This window comes from Rhinoderma darwinii, unplaced genomic scaffold, assembly GCF_050947455.1.
Source record: "Rhinoderma darwinii isolate aRhiDar2 unplaced genomic scaffold, aRhiDar2.hap1 Scaffold_520, whole genome shotgun sequence".
NCBI lineage: Eukaryota > Metazoa > Chordata > Amphibia > Anura > Rhinodermatidae > Rhinoderma > Rhinoderma darwinii.
The window spans coordinates 5,349-28,729 of NW_027464069.1; the positions used below are offsets into that span (position 1 = coordinate 5,349).

Sequence of the window (23,381 nt, forward strand, 5' to 3'; positions counted from 1 at the left end):
TGTACAGGACTATGAGTATACAGGACTAGGAATGTACAGGACTAGGAGTATACAAGACTATGAGTATACAGGACTATGAGTATACAGGACTATGAGTATACAGGACTATGAGTAGACCGGACTATGAGTATACAGGACTAGGAATGTACAGGACTATGAGTATACAGGACTAGGAATGTACAGGACTATGAGTATACAGGACTAGGAATGTACAGGACTAGGAGTATACAAGACTATGAGTATACAGGACTATGAGTATACAGGACTATGAGTATACAGGACTATGAATGTACAGGACTATGAGTATACAGGACTATGAATGTACAGGACTATGAGTATACAGGACTATGAGTAGACCGGACTATGAGTATACAGGACTAGGAATGTACAGGACTATGAGTATACAGGACTATGAGTAGACCGGACTATGAGTATACAGGACTAGGAATGTACAGGACTATGAGTATACAGGACTAGGAATGTACAGGACTATGAGTATACAGGACTATGAGTATACAGGACTATGAGTATACAGGACTACGAGTATACAGGACTATGAGTGTACAGGACTATGAGTGTACAGGACTATGAATGTACAGGACTATGAGTATACAGGACTATGAGTATACAGGACTATGAGTATACAGGACTATGAGTATACAGGACTATGAGTATACAGGACTAGGAATGTACAGGACTATGAGTATACAGGACTATGAGTATACGGGACTATGAGTGTACAGGACTATGAGTAGACCGGACTATGAGTATACAGGACTATGAGTGTACAGGACTATGAGTGTACAGGACTATGAGTGTACAGGACTATGAGTAGACCGGACTATGAGTATACAGGACTATGAGTATACAGGACTAGGAATGTACAGGACTATGAGTGTACAGGACTATGCGTGTACAGGACTATGCGTGTACAGGACTATGCGTGTACAGGACTATGCGTGTACAGGACTATGCGTGTACAGGACTATGCGTGTACAGGACTATGAGTGTACAGGACTATGAGTGTACAGGACTATGAGTGTACAGGACTATGAGTATACAGGACTATGAGTGTACAGGACTATGAGTATACAGGACTAGGAATGTACAGGACTAGGAGTGTACAGGACTATGCGTGTACAGGAATATGCGTGTACAGGACTAGGAGTGTACAGGACTAGGAGCGTACAGGACTAGGAGCGTACAGGACTCTGAGCGTACAGGACTATGATTGTACAGAACTATGAGTGTACAGGACTATTAATATACAGAACTATGAGTATAAAGGACTATGAGTATACAGGAGTATGAGTATACAGGACTATGGGCAGGGATTACTATCTGGATGTGGGGACAGAGTGCAGGACATCAAACCACGGATACACATATACGAGAGAGGTGAAGACCTTGGCAGCTGCAGGACGAGCCTCCCGTCCTGTCCTCTCCGACCTACTCCATGCGGAGACTCTCAGCACTGGGAACAGTCCATGGTGATCGCTCTCAGCACCGGGGTCCCTCCATGGTGATCGCTCTCAGCACCAAGATCCCTCCATGGTGATCGCTCTCAGCACCGGGGTCCCTCCATGGTGATCGCTCTCAGCACCGGGAACCGTCCATGGTGATCGCTCTCAGCACCGGGGTCCCTCCATAGTGATCGCTCTCAGCACCGGGATCCCTCCATGGTGATCGCTCTCAGCACCGGGGTCCCTCCATGGTGATCGCTCTCAGCACCGGGATCCCTCCATGGTGATCGCTCTCAGCACCGGGATCCCTCCATGGTGATCGCTCTCAGCACCGGGCTCCCTCCATAGTGATCGCTCTCAGCACCGGGGTCCCTCTATGTGATCACTCTCAGCACCGGGGTCCCTCCATGGTGATCGCTCTCAGCACCGGGGTCCCTCCATGGTGATCGCTCTCAGCACCGGGATCCCTCCATGGTGATCGCTCTCAGCACCGGGGTCCCTCCATAGTGATCGCTCTCAGCACCGGGGTCCCTCTATGTGATCACTCTCAGCACCGGGGTCCCTCCATGGTGATCGCTCTCAGCACCGGGGTCCCTCCATGGTGATCGCTCTCAGCACCTAGGGTCCCTCTATGTGATCGCTCTCAGCACCGGGATCCCTCTATGTGATGGCTCTCAGCCCCGGGTCCCTCCATAGTGATCGCTCTCAGCACCGGGACGATGAGACCTTCCCTCTGGGGTCTGACATTCTTCACCTATCAGAGGAACTTCTGCTCCATAGGGGACCACGCCTTCTGTCTCATGATAGCCCGACTGAAGGGCACGGGTGACAGAAGACCTGCCCTGCCCACATATAAGGGGCAGCTCAGGTGCCCGAGGAGGTGAGCGCGGCTGGAGAGCTCAGCCTTGTCTGGACTTTCCTTGTCCCGAGTCCCCTCCTTGGTCCTGGGTATTTGAGCCGGTGGCCTGAATGGACTTGTCCCGTCCTCTCAGGGACATGGAGATCCAGGCAGACAGCTCCCTGTGCTCGTACTCGGCGGCTGACGACTTCTATGACGACCCGTGCTTCGACACTTCAGACATGCAATTCTTCGAGGACCTGGACCCCAGGCTGGTGCACGTCACTCTACTGAAGCCCGAGGACCACCAGCGCCGCCCTGAAGACGAGCACGTCCGGGCTCCCAGTGGCCACCACCAGGCCGGCAGGTGTCTGCTCTGGGCTTGTAAGGCTTGTAAGAGGAAAACGACAAATTCTGATCGCAGAAAGGCGGCGACCATGAGGGAAAGGAGGCGACTCAGCAAAGTTAACGACGCTTTCGAGACCCTCAAGAGGTGCACGTCCAGCAATCCCAACCAAAGGCTGCCCAAGGTGGAGATACTGCGGAACGCAATCCGCTACATAGAAAGTCTGCAGGACCTACTCCGGGAGCAGGAGGACAACTACTACCCGCTCCTGGAGCACTACAGCGGGGACTCCGAGGCGTCCAGCCCCCGATCCAACTGCTCAGATGGCATGGTAAGTGGCAGAGAAGGTCCCGCAAATACTGGGATAATAAGAGTCATCATCATAAAGTGCAGTGAAGATGTTACATTGTTCTGTGGTTACATCAGTGCAGTGAAGATGTTACATTGTTCTGTAGTTACATCAGTGCAGTGAAGATGTTACATTGTTCTCTGGTTACATCAGTGCAGTGAAGATGTTACATTGTTCTGTAGTTACATCAGTGCAGTGAAGATGTTACATTGTTCTCTGGTTACATCAGTGCAGTGAAGATGTTACATTGTTCTCTGGTTACATCAGTGCAGTGAAGATGTTACATTGTTCTGTAGTTACATCAGTGCAGTGAAGATGTTACATTGTTCTCTGGTTACATCAGTGCAGTGAAGATGTTACATTGTTCTGTAGTAACATCAGTGCAGTGAAGATGTTATATTGTTCTGTAGTTACATCAGTGCAGTGAAGATGTTACATTGTTATTCGGTGTGAAATACGGACCTGACAGTTACATCAGTGCAGTGAAGATGTTACATTGTTCTCTGGTTACATCAGTGCAGTGAAGGTGTTACATTGTTCTGTAGTTACATCAGTGCAGTGAAGATGTTACATTGTTCTGTAGTTACATCAGTGTAGTGAAGATGTTACATTGTTCTCTGGTTACATCAGTGCAGTGAAGATGTTACATTGTTCTGTAGTTACATCAGTGCAGTGAAGATGTTACATTGTTCTGTGGTTACATCAGTGCAGTGAAGATGTTACATTGTTCTGTAGTTACATCAGTGCAGTGAAGATGTTACATTGTTCTGTAGTTACATCAGTGCAGTGAAGATGTTACATTGTTCTGTAGTTACATCAGTGCAGTGAAGATGTTACATTGTTCTGTAGTTACATCAGTGCAGTGAAGATGTTACATTGTTCTGTGGTTACATCAGTGCAGTGAAGATGTTACATTGTTCTGTGGTTACATCAGTGCAGTGAAGATGTTACATTGTTCTCTGGTTACATCAGTGCAGTGAAGATGTTACATTGTTCTGTGGTTACATCAGTGCAGTGAAGATGTTACATTGTTCTGTAGTTACATCAGAGCAGTGAAGATGTTACATTGTTCTGTAGTTACATCAGTGCAGTGAAGATGTTACATTGTTCTGTAGTTACATCAGAGCAGTGAAGATGTTACATTGTTCTGTAGTTACATCAGTGCAGTGAAGATGTTACATTGTTCTGTAGTTACATCAGAGCAGTGAAGATGTTACATTGTTCTGTAGTTACATCAGTGCAGTGAAGATGTTACATTGTTCTGTAGTTACATCAGTGCAGTGAAGATGTTACATTGTTCTGTAGTTACATCAGTGCAGTGAAGATGTTACATTGTTCTGTGGTTACATCAGTGCAGTGAAGATGTTACATTGTTCTGTGGTTACATCAGTGCAGTGAAGATGTTACATTGTTCTGTGGTTACATCAGTGCAGTGAAGATGTTACATTGTTCTCTGGTTACATCAGTGCAGTGAAGATGTTACATTGTTCTGTGGTTACATCAGTGCAGTGAAGATGTTACATTGTTCTGTAGTTACATCAGAGCAGTGAAGATGTTACATTGTTCTGTAGTTACATCAGTGCAGTGAAGATGTTACATTGTTCTGTAGTTACATCAGAGCAGTGAAGATGTTACATTGTTCTGTAGTTACATCAGTGCAGTGAAGATGTTACATTGTTCTGTAGTTACATCAGTGCAGTGAAGATGTTACATTGTTCTGTAGTTACATCAGTGCAGTGACGATGTTACATTGTTCTGTAGTTACATCAGTGCAGTGAAGATGTTACATTGTTCTGTGGTTACATCAGTGCAGTGAAGATGTTACATTGTTCTGTAGTTACATCAGTGCAGTGAAGATGTTACATTGTTCTGTAGTTACATCAGTGCAGTGAAGATGTTACATTGTTCTGTAGTTACATCAGTGCAGTGAAGATGTTACATTGCTCTGTAGTTACATCAGTGCAGTGAAGATGTTACATTGTTCTCTGGTTACATCAGTGCAGTGAAGATGTTACATTGTTCTGTAGTAACATCAGTGCAGTGAAGATGTTACATTGTTCTGTAGTTACATCAGTGCAGTGAAGATGTTACATTGTTCTCTGGTTACATCAGTGCAGTGAAGATGTTACATTGTTCTGTGGTTACATCAGTGCAGTGAAGATGTTACATTGTTCTTTAGTTACATCAGAGCAGTGAAGATGTTACGTTGTTCTGTAGTTACATCAGAGCAGTGAAGATGTTACATTGTTCTGTAGTTACATCAGTGCAGTGAAGATGTTACATTGTTCTGTAGTTACATCAGTGCAGTGAAGATGTTACATTGTTCTTTAGTTACATCAGAGCAGTGAAGATGTTACGTTGTTCTGTAGTTACATCAGAGCAGTGAAGATGTTACATTGTTCTGTAGTTACATCAGTGCAGTGAAGATGTTACATTGTTCTGTAGTTACATCAGTGCAGTGAAGATGTTACATTGTTCTCTGGTTACATCAGTGCAGTGAAGATGTTACATTGTTCTGTAGTAACATCAGTGCAGTGAAGATGTTACATTGTTCTGTAGTAACATCAGTGCAGTGGAGATGTTACATTGTTCTGTAGTAACATCAGTGCAGTGAAGGTGTTACATTGTTCTGTGGTTACATCAGTGCAGTGAAGATGTTACATTGTTCTGTAGTTACATCAGTGCAGTGAAGATGTTACATTGTTCTCTGGTTACATCAGTGCAGTGAAGATGTTACATTGTTCTGTAGTAACATCAGTGCAGTGAAGATGATACATTGATCTGTAGTTACATCAGTGCAGTGAAGATGTTACATTGTTCTGTAGTTACATCAGTGCAGTGAAGATGTTACATTGTTCTGTAGTCACATCAGTGCAGTGAAGATGTTACATTGTTCTGTAGTTACATCAGTGCAGTGAAGATGTTACATTGTTCTCTGGTTACATCAGTGCAGTGAAGATGTTACATTGTTCTGTAGTTACATCAGTGAAGTGAAGATGTTACATTGTTCTGTAGTTACATCAGTGCAGTGAAGATGTTACATTGTTCTGTAGTTACATCAGTGCAGTGAAGATGTTACATTGTTCTCTGGTTACATCAGTGCAGTGAAGATGTTACATTGTTCTGTAGTAACATCAGTGCAGTGAAGATGTTACATTGTTCTGTAGACACATCAGTGCAGTGAAGATGTTACATTGTTCTGTAGTTACATCAGTGCAGTGAAGATGTTACATTGTTCTGTAGTTACATCAGTGCAGTGAAGATGTTACATTGTTCTGTAGTAACATCAGTGCAGTGAAGATGTTACATTGTTCTGTAGTTACATCAGAGCAGTGAAGATGTTACATTGTTCTCTGGTTACATCAGTGCAGTGAAGATGTTACATTGTTCTGTGGTTACATCAGTGCAGTGAAGATGTTACATTGTTCTCTGGTTACATCAGTGCAGTGAAGATGTTACATTGTTCTGTGGTTACATCAGTGCAGTGAAGATGTTACATTGTTCTGTGGTTACATCAGTGCAGTGAAGATGTTACATTGTTCTGTAGTTACATCAGAGCAGTGAATATGTTACATTGTTCTGTAGTTACATCAGAGCAGTGAAGATGTTACATTGTTCTGTAGTTACATCAGTGCAGTGAAGATGTTACATTGTTCTGTAGTTACATCAGTGCAGTGAAGATGTTACATTGTTCTGTAGTCACATCAGTGCAGTGAAGATGTTACATTGTTCTGTAGTTATATCAGTGCAGTGAAGATGTTACATTGTTCTCTGGTTACATCAGTGCAGTGAAGATGTTACATTGTTCTGTAGTTACATCAGTGCAGTGAAGATGTTACATTGTTCTGTAGTTACATCAGTGCAGTGAAGATGTTACATTGTTCTGTAGTTACATCAGTGCAGTGAAGATGTTACATTGTTCTCTGGTTATTTCAGTGCAGTGAAGATGTTACATTGTTCTGTAGTAACATCAGTGCAGTGAAGATGTTACATTGTTCTGTAGTCACATCAGTGCAGTGAAGATGTTACATTGTTCTGTAGTCACATCAGTGCAGTGAAGATGTTACATTGTTCTGTAGTTACATCAGTGCAGTGAAGATGTTACATTGTTCTGTAGTTACATCAGTGCAGTGAAGATGTTACATTGTTCTGTAGTAACATCAGTGCAGTGAAGATGTTACATTGTTCTGTAGTTACATCAGAGCAGTGAAGATGTTACATTGTTCTCTGGTTACATCAGTGCAGTGAAGATGTTACATTGTTCTGTGGTTACATCAGTGCAGTGAAGATGTTACATTGTTCTGTAGTTACATCAGTGCAGTGAAGATGTTACATTGTTCTGTAGTTACATCAGAGCAGTGAAGATGTTACATTGTTCTGTAGTTACATCAGTGCAGTGAAGATGTTACATTGTTCTGTAGTTACATCAGTGCAGTGAAGATGTTACATTGTTCTGTAGTTACATCAGTGCAGTGAAGATGTTACATTGTTCTCTGGTTACATCAGTGCAGTGAAGATGTTACATTGTTCTGTAGTAACATCAGTGCAGTGAAGATGTTACATTGTTCTGTAGTAACATCAGTGCAGTGGAGATGTTACATTGTTCTGTAGTAACATCAGTGCAGTGAAGGTGTTACATTGTTCTGTGGTTACATCAGTGCAGTGAAGATGTTACATTGTTCTGTAGTTACATCAGTGCAGTGAAGATGTTACATTGTTCTCTGGTTACATCAGTGCAGTGAAGATGTTACATTGTTCTGTAGTTACATCAGTGCAGTGAAGATGTTACATTGTTCTGTAGTTACATCAGTGCAGTGAAGATGTTACATTGTTCTGTAGTTACATCAGTGCAGTGAAGATGTTACATTGTTCTCTGGTTACATCAGTGCAGTGAAGATGTTACATTGTTCTGTAGTAACATCAGTGCAGTGAAGATGTTACATTGTTCTGTAGTCACATCAGTGCAGTGAAGATGTTACATTGTTCTGTAGTAACATCAGTGCAGTGAAGATGTTACATTGTTCTGTAGTTACATCAGAGCAGTGAAGATGTTACATTGTTCTGTAGTAACATCAGTGCAGTGAAGATGTTACATTGTTCTGTAGTTACATCAGAGCAGTGAAGATGTTACATTGTTCTCTAGTTACATCAGTGCAGTGAAGATGTTACATTGTTCTGTAGTTACATCAGTACAGTGAAGATGTTACATTGTTCTGTAGTTACATCAGTGCAGTGAAGATGTTACATTGTTCTGTAGTTACATCAGTGCAGTGAAGATGTTACATTGTTCTGTAGTTACATCAGTGCAGTGAAGATGTTACATTGTTCTGTAGTTACATCAGTGCAGTAAAGATGTTACATTGTTCTGTAGTTACATCAGTGCAGTGAAGATGTTACATTGTTCTCTGGTTACATCAGTGCAGTGAAGATGTTACATTGTTCTGTAGTTAAATCAGTGAAGTGAAGATGTTACATTGTTCTGTGGTTACATCAGTGCAGTGAGGATGTTACATTGTTCTGTAGTTACATCAGTACAGTGAAGATGTTACATTGTTCTGTAGTTACATCAGTGCAGTGAAGATGTTACATTGTTCTGTAGTCACATCAGTGCAGTGGAGATGTTACATTGTTCTGTAGTTACATCAGTGCAGTGAAGATGTTACATTGTTCTGTAGTTACATCAGTGCAGTGAAGATGTTACATTGTTCTGTAGTTACATCAGTGCAGTGAAGATGTTACATTGTTCTGTAGTTACATCAGTGCAGTGAAAATGTTACATTGTTCTCTGGTTACATCAGTGCAGTGAAGATGTTACATTGTTTTGTGGTTACATCAGTGCAGTGAAGATGTTACTGTGTTCTGTGGTTACATCAGTGCAGTGAAGATGTTACATTGTTCTGTGGTTACATCAGTGCAGTGAAGATGTTACATTGTTCTGTAGTCACATCAGTGCAGTGAAGATGTTACATTGTTCTGTAGTTACATCAGTGCAGTGATGATGTTACATTGTTCTCTGGTTACATCAGTGCAGTGAAGATGTTACATTGTTCTGTAGTTACATCAGTGCAGTGACGATGTTACATTGTTCTGTAGTTACATCAGTGCAGTGAAGATGTTACATTGTTCTCTGGTTATATCAGTGCAGTGAAGATGTTACATTGTTCTGTAGTCACATCAGTGCAGTGAAGATGTTACATTGTTCTGTAGTTACATCAGTGCAGTGATGATGTTACATTGTTCTCTGGTTACATCAGTGCAGTGAAGATGTTACATTGTTCTGTAGTTACATCAGTGCAGTGACAATGCTACATTGTTCTGTAGTTACATCAGTGCAGTGAAGATGTTACATTGTTCTCTGGTTACATCAGTGCAGTGAAGATGTTACATTGTTCTGTAGTTACATCAGTGCAGTGAAGATGTTACATTTTTCTGTGGTTACATCAGTGCAGTGAAGATGTTACATTGTTCTGTAGTTACATCAGAGCAGTAAAGATGTTACATCAGTGCAGTGAGGATGTTACATTGTTCTGTAGTTACATCAGTGCAGTGACGATGTTACATTGTTCTGTAGTTACATCAGTGCAGTGACGATGTTACATTGTTCTGTAGTTACATCAGTTCAGTGAAGATGTTACATTGTTCTGTGGTTACATCAGTGCAGTGAAGATGTTACATTGTTCTGTAGTTACATCAGTGCAGTGAAGATGTTACATTGTTCTGTAGTTACATCAGTGCAGTGAAGATGTTACATTGTTCTGTAGTTACATCAGTGCAGTGAAGATGTTACATTGTTCTGTAGTTACATCAGAGCAGTGAAGATGTTACATTGTTCTCTGGTTACATCAGTGCAGTGAAGATGTTACATTGTTCTGTAGTTACATCAGAGCAGTGAAGATGTTACATTGTTCTCTGGTTACATCAGTGCAGTGAAGATGTTGCATTGTTCTGTAGTTACATCAGTGCAGTGAAGATGTTACATTGTTCTGTAGTTACATCAGAGCAGTAAAGATGTTACATTGTTCTGTGGTTACATCAGTGCAGTGAAGATGTTACATTGTTCTGTAGTTACATCAGAGCAGTAAAGATGTTACATCAGTGCAGTGAAGATGTTACATTGTTCTCTGGTTACATCAGTGCAGTGAAGCTGTTACATTGTTCTGTAGTTACATCAGTGCAGTGAAGATGTTACATTGTTCTCTGGTTACATCAGTGCAGAGAAGATGTTACATTGTTCTGTAGTTACATCAGTGCAGTGGAGATGTTACATTGTTCTGTAGTTACATCAGTGCAGTGAAGATGTTACATTGTTCTCTGGTTACATCAGTGCAGTGAAGATGTTACATTGTTCTCTGGTTACATCAGTGCAGTGAAGATGTTACATTGTTCTGTAGTTACATCAGTGCAGTGAAGATGTTACATTGTTCTGTAGTTACATCAGTGCAGTGAAGATGTTACATCGTTCTCTAGTTACATCAGTGCAGTGAAGATGTTACATCGTTCTGTAGTTACATCAGAGCAGTGAAGATGTTACATTGTTCTGTAGTTACATCAGTGCAGTGAAGATGTTACATTGTTCTGTAGTTACATCAGTGCAGTGAAGATGTTACATTGTTCTGTAGTTACATCAGAGCAGTGAAGATGTTACATTGTTCGGTAGTTACATCAGTGCAGTGAAGATGTTACATTGTTCTGTTGTTACATCAGTGCAGTGAAGATGTTACATTGTTCTGTAGTTACATCAGTGCAGTGAAGATGTTACATTGTTCTCTGGTTACATCAGTGCAGTGAAGATGTTACATTGTTCTGTAGTTACATCAGTGAAGTGAAGATGTTACATTGTTCTCTGGTTACATCAGTGCAGTGAAGATGTTACATTGTTCTTTGGTTACATCAGAGCAGTGAAGATGTTACATTGTTCTCTGGTTACATCAGTGCAGTGAAGATGTTACATTGTTCTGTAGTTACATCAGTGCAGTGAAGATGTTACATTGTTCTTTGGTTACATCAGTGCAGTGAAGATGTTACATTGTTCTGTAGTTACATCAGTGCAGTGAAGATGTTACATTGTTCTGTAGTTACATCAGTGCAGTGAAGATGTTACATTGTTCTGTAGTTACATCAGTGCAGTGAAGATGTTACATTGTTCTGTAGTTACATCAGTGCAGTGAAGATGTTACATTGTTCTGTAGTTACATCAGTGCAGTGAAGATGTTACATTGTTCTATGGCTACATCAGTGCAGTGAAGGTGTTACATTGTTCTGTAGTTACATCAGTGCAGTAAAGATGTTACATCAGTGCAGTGAGGATGTTACATTGTTCTGTAGTTACATCAGTGCAGTGACGATGTTACATTGTTCTGTAGTTACATCAGTGCAGTGACGATGTTACATTGTTCTGTAGTTACATCAGTTCAGTGAAGATGTTACATTGTTCTGTGGTTACATCAGTGCAGTGAAGATGTTACATTGTTCTGTAGTTACATCAGTGCAGTGAAGATGTTACATTGTTCTGTAGTTACATCAGTGCAGTGAAGATGTTACATTGTTCTGTAGTTACATCAGTGCAGTGAAGATGTTACATTGTTCTGTAGTTACATCAGTGCAGTGAAGATGTTACATTGTTCTGTAGTTACATCAGTGCAGTGAAGATGTTACATTGTTCTGTAGTTACATCAGTGCAGTGAAGATGTTACATTGTTCTCTGGTTACATCAGTGCAGTGAAGGTGTTACATTGTTCTCTGGTTACATCAGTGCAGTGAAGATGTTACATTGTTCTCTGGTTACATCAGTGCAGTGAAGATGTTACATTGTTCTGTAGTTACATCAGTGCAGTGAAGATGTTACATTGTTCTGTAGTTACATCAGTGCAGTGAAGATGTTACATCGTTCTCTAGTTACATCAGTGCAGTGAAGATGTTACATCGTTCTGTAGTTACATCAGAGCAGTGAAGATGTTACATTGTTCTGTAGTTACATCAGTGCAGTGAAGATGTTACATTGTTCTGTAGTTACATCAGAGCAGTGAAGATGTTACATTGTTCGGTAGTTACATCAGTGCAGTGAAGATGTTACATTGTTCTGTTGTTACATCAGTGCAGTGAAGATGTTACATTGTTCTGTAGTTACATCAGTGCAGTGAAGATGTTACATTGTTCTCTGGTTACATCAGTGCAGTGAAGATGTTACATTGTTCTGTAGTTACATCAGTGAAGTGAAGATGTTACATTGTTCTCTGGTTACATCAGTGCAGTGAAGATGTTACATTGTTCTTTGGTTACATCAGAGCAGTGAAGATGTTACATTGTTCTCTGGTTACATCAGTGCAGTGAAGATGTTACATTGTTCTGTAGTTACATCAGTGCAGTGAAGATGTTACATTGTTCTTTGGTTACATCAGTGCAGTGAAGATGTTACATTGTTCTGTAGTTACATCAGTGCAGTGAAGATGTTACATTGTTCTGTAGTTACATCAGTGCAGTGAAGATGTTACATTGTTCTGTAGTTACATCAGTGCAGTGAAGATGTTACATTGTTCTGTAGTTACATCAGTGCAGTGAAGATGTTACATTGTTCTGTAGTTACATCAGTGCAGTGAAGATGTTACATTGTTCTATGGCTACATCAGTGCAGTGAAGGTGTTACATTGTTCTGTAGTTACATCAGTGCAGTAAAGATGTTACATCAGTGCAGTGAGGATGTTACATTGTTCTGTAGTTACATCAGTGCAGTGACGATGTTACATTGTTCTGTAGTTACATCAGTGCAGTGACGATGTTACATTGTTCTGTAGTTACATCAGTTCAGTGAAGATGTTACATTGTTCTGTGGTTACATCAGTGCAGTGAAGATGTTACATTGTTCTGTAGTTACATCAGTGCAGTGAAGATGTTACATTGTTCTGTAGTTACATCAGTGCAGTGAAGATGTTACATTGTTCTGTAGTTACATCAGTGCAGTGAAGATGTTACATTGTTCTGTAGTTACATCAGTGCAGTGAAGATGTTACATTGTTCTGTAGTTACATCAGTGCAGTGAAGATGTTACATTGTTCTGTAGTTACATCAGTGCAGTGAAGATGTTACATTGTTCTCTGGTTACATCAGTGCAGTGAAGGTGTTACATTGTTCTCTGGTTACATCAGTGCAGTGAAGATGTTACATTGTTCTGTGGTTACATCAGTGCAGTGAAGATGTTACATTGTTCTGTAGTCACATCAGTGCAGTGAAGATGTTACATTGTTCTGTGGTTACATCAGTGCAGTGAAGATTTTACTGTGTTCTGTGGTTACATCAGTGCAGTGAAGATGTTACATTGTTCTGTAGTTACATCAGAGCAGTGAAGATGTTACTTTGTTCTCTGGTTACATCAGTGCAGTGAAGATGTTACATTGTTCTGTAGTTACATCAGTGCAGTGAAGATGTTACATTGTTCTGTAGTTACATCAGTGCAGTGAAGATGTTACATTGTTCTCTGGTTACATCAGTGCAGTGAAGATTTTTACATTGTTCTTTGGTTACATCAGAGCAGTGAAGATGTTACATTGTTCTCTGGTTACATCAGTGCAGTGAAGATGTTACATTGTTCTGTAGTTACATCAGTGCAGTGAAGATGTTACATTGTTCTCTGGTTACATCAGTGCAGTGAAGATTTTACATTGTTCTTTGGTTACATCAGAGCAGTGAAGATGTTACATTGTTCTCTGGTTACATCAGTGCAGTGAAGATGTTACATTGTTCTGTAGTTACATCAGTGCAGTGAAGATGTTACATTGTTCTGTGGTTACATCAGTGCAGTGAAGATGTTACATTGTTCTGTAGTTACATCAGTGCAGTGAAGATGTTACATTGTTCTGTAGTTACATCAGTGCAGTGAAGATGTTACATTGTTCTGTAGTTACATCAGTGCAGTGAAGATGTTACATTGTTCTGTAGTTACATCAGTGCAGTGAAGATGTTACATTGTTCTGTAGTTACATCAGTGCAGTGAAGATGTTACATTGTTCTGTAGTTACATCAGTGCAGTGAAGATGTTACATTGTTCTGTAGTTACATCAGTGCAGTGAAGATGTTACATTGTTCTATGGCTACATCAGTGCAGTGAAGATGTTACATTGTTCTGTAGTTACATCAGTGCAGTAAAGATGTTACATCAGTGCAGTGAGGATGTTACATTGTTCTGTAGTTACATCAGTGCAGTGACGATGTTACATTGTTCTGTAGTTACATCAGTGCAGTGACGATGTTACATTGTTCTGTAGTTACATCAGTTCAGTGAAGATGTTACATTGTTCTGTGGTTACATCAGTGCAGTGAAGATGTTACATTGTTCTGTAGTTACATCAGTGCAGTGAAGATGTTACATTGTTCTGTAGTTACATCAGTGCAGTGAAGATGTTACATTGTTCTGTAGTTACATCAGTGCAGTGAAGATGTTACATTGTTCTGTAGTTACATCAGTGCAGTGAAGATGTTACATTGTTCTGTAGTTACATCAGAGCAGTGAAGATGTTACATTGTTCTCTGGTTACATCAGTGCAGTGAAGATGTTACATTGTTCTGTAGTTACATCAGAGCAGTGAAGATGTTACATTGTTCTCTGGTTACATCAGTGCAGTGAAGATGTTGCATTGTTCTGTAGTTACATCAGTGTAGTGAAGATGTTACATTGTTCTGTAGTTACATCAGTGCAGTGAAGATGTTACATTGTTCTGTAGTTACATCAGAGCAGAAAAGATGTTACATTGTTCTGTGGTTACATCAGTGCAGTGAAGATGTTACATTGTTCTGTAGTTACATCAGAGCAGTAAAGATGTTACATCAGTGCAGTGAAGATGTTACATTGTTCTCTGGTTACATCAGTGCAGTGAAGCTGTTACATTGTTCTGTAGTTACATCAGTGCAGTGAAGATGTTACATTGTTCTCTGGTTACATCAGTGCAGTGAAGATGTTACATTGTTCTGTAGTTACATCAGTGCAGTGGAGATGTTACATTGTTCTGTAGTTACATCAGGGCAGTGAAGATGTTACATTGTTCTCTGGTTACATCAGTGCAGTGAAGATGTTACATTGTTCTCTGGTTACATCAGTGCAGTGAAGATGTTACATTGTTCTGTAGTTACATCAGTGCAGTGAAGATGTTACATTGTTCTGTAGTTACATCAGTGCAGTGAAGATGTTACATCGTTCTCTAGTTACATCAGTGCAGTGAAGATGTTACATCGTTCTGTAGTTACATCAGAGCAGTGAAGATGTTACATTGTTCTGTAGTTACATCAGTGCAGTGAAGATGTTACATTGTTCTGTAGTTACATCAGTGCAGTGAAGATGTTACATTGTTCTGTAGTTACATCAGAGCAGTGAAGATGTTACATTGTTCTGTAGTTACATCAGTGCAGTGAAGATGTTACATTGTTCTGTTGTTACATCAGTGCAGTGAAGATGTTACATTGTTCTGTAGTTACATCAGTGCAGTGAAGATGTTACATTGTTCTCTGGTTACATCAGTGCAGTGAAGATGTTACATTGTTCTGTAGTTACATCAGTGAAGTGAAGATGTTACATTGTTCTCTGGTTACATCAGTGCAGTGAAGATGTTACATTGTTCTTTGGTTACATCAGAGCAGTGAAGATGTTACATTGTTCTCTGGTTACATCAGTGCAGTGAAGATGTTACATTGTTCTGTAGTTACATCAGTGCAGTGAAGATGTTACATTGTTCTGTGGTTACATCAGTGCAGTGAAGATGTTACATTGTTCTGTAGTTACATCAGTGCAGTGAAGATGTTACATTGTTCTGTAGTTACATCAGTGCAGTGAAGATGTTACATTGTTCTGTAGTTACATCAGTGCAGTGAAGATGTTACATTGTTCTGTAGTTACATCAGTGCAGTGAAGATGTTACATTGTTCTGTAGTTACATCAGTGCAGTGAAGATGTTACATTGTTCTATGGTTACATCAGTGCAGTGAAGGTGTTACATTGTTCTGTAGTTACATCAGTGCAGTGAAGATGTTACATTGTTCTGTAGTTACATCAGTGCAGTGAAGATGTTACATTGTTCTGTAGTTACATCAGTGCAGTGAAGATGTTACATTGTTCTCTGGTTACATCAGTGCAGTGAAGGTGTTACATTGTTCTCTGGTTACATCAGTGTAGTGAAGGTGTTACATTGTTCTGTAGTTACATCAGTGCAGTGAAGATGTTACATTGTTCTGTAGTTACATCAGTGCAGTGAAGATGTGACATTGTTCTGTAGTTACATCAGTGCAGTGAAGATGTTACATTGTTCTGTGGTTACATCAGTGCAGTGAAGATGTTACATTGTTCTGTAGTTACATCAGTGCAGTGAAGATGTTACATTGTTCTGTGGTTACATCAGTGCAGTGAAGATGTTACATTGTTCTGTAGTCACATCAGTGCAGTGAAGATGTTACATTGTTCTGTGGTTACATCAGTGCAGTGAAGATTTTACTGTGTTCTGTGGTTACATCAGTGCAGTGAAGATGTTACATTGTTCTGTAGTTACATCAGAGCAGTGAAGATGTTACATTGTTCTCTGGTTACATCAGTGCAGTGAAGATGTTACATTGTTCTGTAGTTACATCAGTGCAGTGAAGATGTTACATTGTTCTGTAGTTACATCAGTGCAGTGAAGATGTTACATTGTTCTCTGGTTACATCAGTGCAGTGAAGATTTTACATTGTTCTTTGGTTACATCAGAGCAGTGAAGATGTTACATTGTTCTCTGGTTACATCAGTGCAGTGAAGATGTTACATTGTTCTGTAGTTACATCAGTGCAGTGAAGATGTTACATTGTTCTGTGGTTACATCAGTGCAGTGAAGATGTTACATTGTTCTGTAGTTACATCAGTGCAGTGAAGATGTTACATTGTTCTGTAGTTACATCAGTGCAGTGAAGATGTTACATTGTTCTGTGGTTACATCAGTGCAGTGAAGATGTTACATTGTTCTGTAGTTACATCAGTGCAGTGAAGATGTTACATTGTTCTGTAGTTACATCAGTGCAGTGGAGATGTTACATTGTTCTGTAGTTACATCAGGGCAGTGAAGATGTTACATTGTTCTCTGGTTACATCAGTGCAGTGAAGATGTTACATTGTTCTCTGGTTACATCAGTGCAGTGAAGATGTTACATTGTTCTGTAGTTACATCAGTGCAGTGAAGATGTTACATTGTTCTGTAGTTACATCAGTGCAGTGAAGATGTTACATCGTTCTCTAGTTACATCAGTGCAGTGAAGATGTTACATCGTTCTGTAGTTACATCAGAGCAGTGAAGATGTTACATTGTTCTGTAGTTACATCAGTGCAGTGAAGATGTTACATTGTTCTGTAGTTACATCAGTGCAGTGAAGATGTTACATTGTTCTGTAGTTACATCAGAGCAGTGAAGATGTTACATTGTTCTGTAGTTACATCAGTGCAGTGAAGATGTTACATTGTTCTGTTGTTACATCAGTGCAGTGAAGATGTTACATTGTTCTGTAGTTACATCAGTGCAGTGAAGATGTTACATTGTTCTCTGGTTACATCAGTGCAGTGAAGATGTTACATTGTTCTGTAGTTACATCAGTGAAGTGAAGATGTTACATTGTTCTCTGGTTACATCAGTGCAGTGAAGATGTTACATTGTTCTTTGGTTACATCAGAGCAGTGAAGATGTTACATTGTTCTCTGGTTACATCAGTGCAGTGAAGATGTTACATTGTTCTGTAGTTACATCAGTGCAGTGAAGATGTTACATTGTTCTGTGGTTACATCAGTGCAGTGAAGATGTTACATTGTTCTGTAGTTACATCAGTGCAGTGAAGATGTTACATTGTTCTGTAGTTACATCAGTGCAGTGAAGATGTTACATTGTTCTGTAGTTACATCAGTGCAGTGAAGATGTTACATTGTTCTGTAGTTACATCAGTGCAGTGAAGATGTTACATTGTTCTGTAGTTACATCAGTGCAGTGAAGATGTTACATTGTTCTATGGTTACATCAGTGCAGTGAAGGTGTTACATTGTTCTGTAGTTACATCAGTGCAGTGAAGATGTTACATTGTTCTGTAGTTACATCAGTGCAGTGAAGATGTTACATTGTTCTGTAGTTACATCAGTGCAGTGAAGATGTTACATTGTTCTCTGGTTACATCAGTGCAGTGAAGGTGTTACATTGTTCTCTGGTTACATCAGTGCAGTGAAGGTGTTACATTGTTCTGTAGTTACATCAGTGCAGTGAAGATGTTACATTGTTCTGTAGTTACATCAGTGCAGTGAAGATGTGACATTGTTCTGTAGTTACATCAGTGCAGTGAAGATGTTACATTGTTCTGTGGTTACATCAGTGCAGTGAAGATGTTACATTGTTCTGTAGTTACATCAGTGCAGTGAAGATGTTACATTGTTCTGTGGTTACATCAGTGCAGTGAAGATGTTACATTGTTCTGTAGTCACATCAGTGCAGTGAAGATGTTACATTGTTCTGTGGTTACATCAGTGCAGTGAAGATTTTACTGTGTTCTGTGGTTACATCAGTGCAGTGAAGATGTTACATTGTTCTGTAGTTACATCAGAGCAGTGAAGATGTTACATTGTTCTCTGGTTACATCAGTGCAGTGAAGATGTTACATTGTTCTGTAGTTACATCAGTGCAGTGAAGATGTTACATTGTTCTGTAGTTACATCAGTGCAGTGAAGATGTTACATTGTTCTCTGGTTACATCAGTGCAGTGAAGATTTTACATTGTTCTTTGGTTACATCAGAGCAGTGAAGATGTTACATTGTTCTCTGGTTACATCAGTGCAGTGAAGATGTTACATTGTTCTGTAGTTACATCAGTGCAGTGAAGATGTTACATTGTTCTGTGGTTACATCAGTGCAGTGAAGATGTTACATTGTTCTGTAGTTACATCAGTGCAGTGAAGATGTTACATTGTTCTGTAGTTACATCAGTGCAGTGAAGATGTTACATTGTTCTGTGGTTACATCAGTGCAGTGAAGATGTTACATTGTTCTGTAGTTACATCAGTGCAGTGAAGATGTTACATTGTTCTGTAGTCACATCAGTGCAGTGAAGATGTTACATTGTTCTGTGGTTACATCAGTGCAGTGAAGATTTTACTGTGTTCTGTGGTTACATCAGTGCAGTGAAGATGTTACATTGTTCTGTGGTTACATCAGTGCAGTGAAGATTTTACTGTGTTCTGTGGTTACATCAGTGCAGTGAAGATGTTACATTGTTCTGTGGTTACATCAGTGCAGTGAAGATGTTACATTGTTCTGTAGTCACATCAGTGCAGTGATGATGTTACATTGTTCTCTGGTTACATCAGTGCAGTGAAGATGTTACATTGTTCTGTAGTTATATCAGTGCAGTGAAGATGTTACATTGTTCTGTAGTTACATCAGTGCAGTGAAGATGTTACATTGTTCTCTGGTTACATCAGTGCAGTGAAGGTGTTACATTGTTCTGTAGTTACATCAGTGCAGTGAAGATGTTACATTGTTCTGTAGTTACATCAGTGCAGTGAAGATGTTACATTGTTCTGTAGTTACATCAGTGCAGTGAAGATGTTACATTGTTCTCTGGTTACATCAGTGCAGTGAAGATGTTACATTGTTCTGTAGTTACATCAGTGCAGTGAAGATGTTACATTTTTCTGTGGTTACATCAGTGCAGTGAAGATGTTACATTGTTCTGTAGTTACATCAGAGCAGAAAAGATGTTACATCAGTGCAGTGAAGATGTTACATTGTTCTGTAGTTACATCAGTGCAGTGAAGATGTTACATTGTTCTGTGGTTACATCAGTGCAGTGAAGATGTTACATTGTTCTGTAGTTACATCAGTGCAATGAAGATGTTACATTGTTCTGTAGTTACATCAGTGCAGTGAAGATGTTACATTGTTCTGTGGTTACATCAGTGCAGTGAAGATGTTACATTGTTCTGTGGTTACATCAGTGCAGTGAAGATGTTACATTGTTCTGTAGTTACATCAGTGCAGTGAAGATGTTACATTGTTCTCTGGTTACATCAGTTCAGTGAAGATGTTACATTGTTCTGTAGTTACATCAGTGCAGTGAAGATGTTACATTGTTCTGTAGTTACATCAGTGCAGTGAAGATGTTACATTGTTCTGTAGTTACATCAGTGCAGTGAAGATGTTACATTGTTCTGTGGTTACATCAGAGCAGTGAAGATGTTACATTGTTCTCTGGTTACATCAGTGCAGTGAAGATGTTACATTGTTCTGTGGTTACATCAGTGAAGTGAAGATGTTACATTGTTCTCTAGTTACATCAGTGCAGTGAAGATGTTACATTGTTCTGTAGTTACATCAGTGCAGTGAAGATGTTACATTGTTCTCTGGTTACATCAGTGCAGTGAAGATGTTACATTGTTCTGTAGTTACATCAGTGCATTGAAGATGTTACATTGTTCTGTAGTTACATCAGAGCAGTGAAGATGTTACATTGTTCTGTAGTTACATCAGAGCAGTAAAGATGTTACATCAGTGCAGTGAAGATGTTACATTGTTCTGTAGTTACATCAGAGCAGTAAAGATGTTACATCAGTGCAGTGAAGATGTTACATTGTTCTCTGGTTACATCAGTGCAGTGAAGATGTTACATTGTTCTGTAGTTACATCAGTGCAGTGAAGATGTTACATTGTTCTGTGGTTACATCAAAGCAGTGAAGATGTTACATTGTTCTCTGGTTACATCAGTGCAGTGAAGATGTTACATTGTTCTCTGGTTACATCAGTGCAGTGAAGATGTTACATTGTTCTGTAGTTACATCAGAGCAGTGAAGATGTTACTTTGTTCTCTGGTTACATCAGTGCAGTGAAGATGTTACATTGTGCTGTAGTTACATCAGTGCAGTGAAGATGTTACATTGTTCTCTGGTTACATCAGTGCAGTGAAGATGTTACATTGTTCTGTAGTTACATCAGTGCAGTGAAGATGTTACATTGTTCTGTAGTTACATCAGAGCAGTAAAGATGTTACATCAGTGCAGTGAAGATGTTACATTGTTCTCTGGTTACATCAGTGCAGTGAAGATGTTACATTGTTCTGTAGTTACATCAGTGCAGTGAAGATGTTACATTGTTCTCTGGTTACATCAGTGCAGTGAAGATGTTACATTGTTCTCTGGTTACATCAGTGCAGTGAAGATGTTACATTGTTCTGTAGTTACATCAGTGCAGTGAAGATGTTACATTGTTCTGTAGTTACATCAGTGCAGTGAAGATGTTACATTGTTCTGTAGTTACATCAGTGCAGTGAAGATGTTACATTGTTCTTTGGTTACATCAGTGCAGTGAAGATGTTACATTGTTCTGTGGTTACATCAGTGCAGTGAAGATGTTACATTGTTCTGTGGTTACATCAGTGCAGTGAAGATGTTACATTGTTCTCTGGTTACATCAGTGCAGTGAAGATGTTACATTGTTCTGTGGTTACATCAGTGCAGTGAAGATGTTACATTGTTCTGTGGTTACATCAGTGCAGTGAAGATGTTACATTGTTCTGTAGTCACATCAGTGCAGTGATGATGTTACATTGTTCTCTGGTTACATCAGTGCAGTGAAGATGTTACATTGTTCTGTAGTTATATCAGTGCAGTGAAGATGTTACATTGTTCTGTAGTTACATCAGTGCAGTGAAGATGTTACATTGTTCTCTGGTTACATCAGTGCAGTGAAGGTGTTACATTGTTCTGTAGTTACATCAGTGCAGTGACGATGTTACATTGTTCTGTAGTTACATCAGTGCAGTGAAGATGTTACATTGTTCTGTAGTTACATCAGTGCAGTGAAGATGTTACATTGTTCTCTGGTTACATCAGTGCAGTGAAGATGTTACATTGTTCTGTAGTTACATCAGTGCAGTGAAGATGTTACATTTTTCTGTGGTTACATCAGTGCAGTGAAGATGTTACATTGTTCTGTAGTTACATCAGGCAGTAAAGATGTTACATCAGTGCAATGAAGATGTTACATTGTTCTGTGGTTACATCAGTGCAGTGAAGATGTTACATTGTTCTGTAGTTATATCAGTGCAGTGAAGATGTTACATTGTTCTGTGGTTACATCAGTGCAGTGAAGAAGTTACATTGTTCTGTAGTTACATCAGTGCAGTGAAGATGTTACATTGTTCTCTGGTTACATCAGTGCAGTGAAGATGTTACATTGTTCTGTAGTTACATCAGTGCAGTGAAGATGTTACATTGTTCTGTAGTTACATCAGTGCAGTGAAGATGTTACATCGTTCTCTAGTTACATCAGTGCAGTGAAGATGTTACATCGTTCTGTAGTTACATCAGAGCAGTGAAGATGTTACATTGTTCTGTAGTTACATCAGTGCAGTGAAGATGTTACATTGTTCTGTAGTTACATCAGTGCAGTGAAGATGTTACATTGTTCTGTAGTTACATCAGAGCAGTGAAGATGTTACATTGTTCTGTAGTTACATCAGTGCAGTGAAGATGTTACATTGTTCTGTTGTTACATCAGTGCAGTGAAGATGTTACATTGTTCTGTAGTTACATCAGTGCAGTGAAGATGTTACATTGTTCTCTGGTTACATCAGTGCAGTGAAGATGTTACATTGTTCTGTAGTTACATCAGTGAAGTGAAGATGTTACATTGTTCTCTGGTTACATCAGTGCAGTGAAGATGTTACATTGTTCTTTGGTTACATCAGAGCAGTGAAGATGTTACATTGTTCTCTGGTTACATCAGTGCAGTGAAGATGTTACATTGTTCTGTAGTTACATCAGTGCAGTGAAGATGTTACATTGTTCTGTGGTTACATCAGTGCAGTGAAGATGTTACATTGTTCTGTAGTTACATCAGTGCAGTGAAGATGTTACATTGTTCTGTAGTTACATCAGTGCAGTGAAGATGTTACATTGTTCTGTAGTTACATCAGTGCAGTGAAGATGTTACATTGTTCTGTAGTTACATCAGTGCAGTGAAGATGTTACATTGTTCTGTAGTTACATCAGTGCAGTGAAGATGTTACATTGTTCTATGGTTACATCAGTGCAGTGAAGGTGTTACATTGTTCTGTAGTTACATCAGTGCAGTGAAGATGTTACATTGTTCTGTAGTTACATCAGTGCAGTGAAGATGTTACATTGTTCTGTAGTTACATCAGTGCAGTGAAGATGTTACATTGTTCTCTGGTTACATCAGTGCAGTGAAGGTGTTACATTGTTCTCTGGTTACATCAGTGCAGTGAAGGTGTTACATTGTTCTGTAGTTACATCAGTGCAGTGAAGATGTTACATTGTTCTGTAGTTACATCAGTGCAGTGAAGATGTGACATTGTTCTGTAGTTACATCAGTGCAGTGAAGATGTTACAT

The 23,381-nt window shown here is 39.7% G+C and overlaps 1 protein-coding gene across 1 annotated transcript in view; it reads left to right on the forward strand.

Moving 5' to 3' along the window:
• The first annotated feature begins 2,432 nt into the window (after nt 1-2,432).
• MYOD1 (myogenic differentiation 1) overlaps nt 2,433-23,381 on the forward strand; it is a 51,402-nt gene continuing 30,453 nt past the window's right edge. Inside the window, exon 1 of the mRNA XM_075848843.1 lies at nt 2,433-2,978. Within this exon, the coding sequence (XP_075704958.1) occupies nt 2,433-2,978 (546 nt within the window). The remainder of the gene's footprint in view (nt 2,979-23,381) is intronic.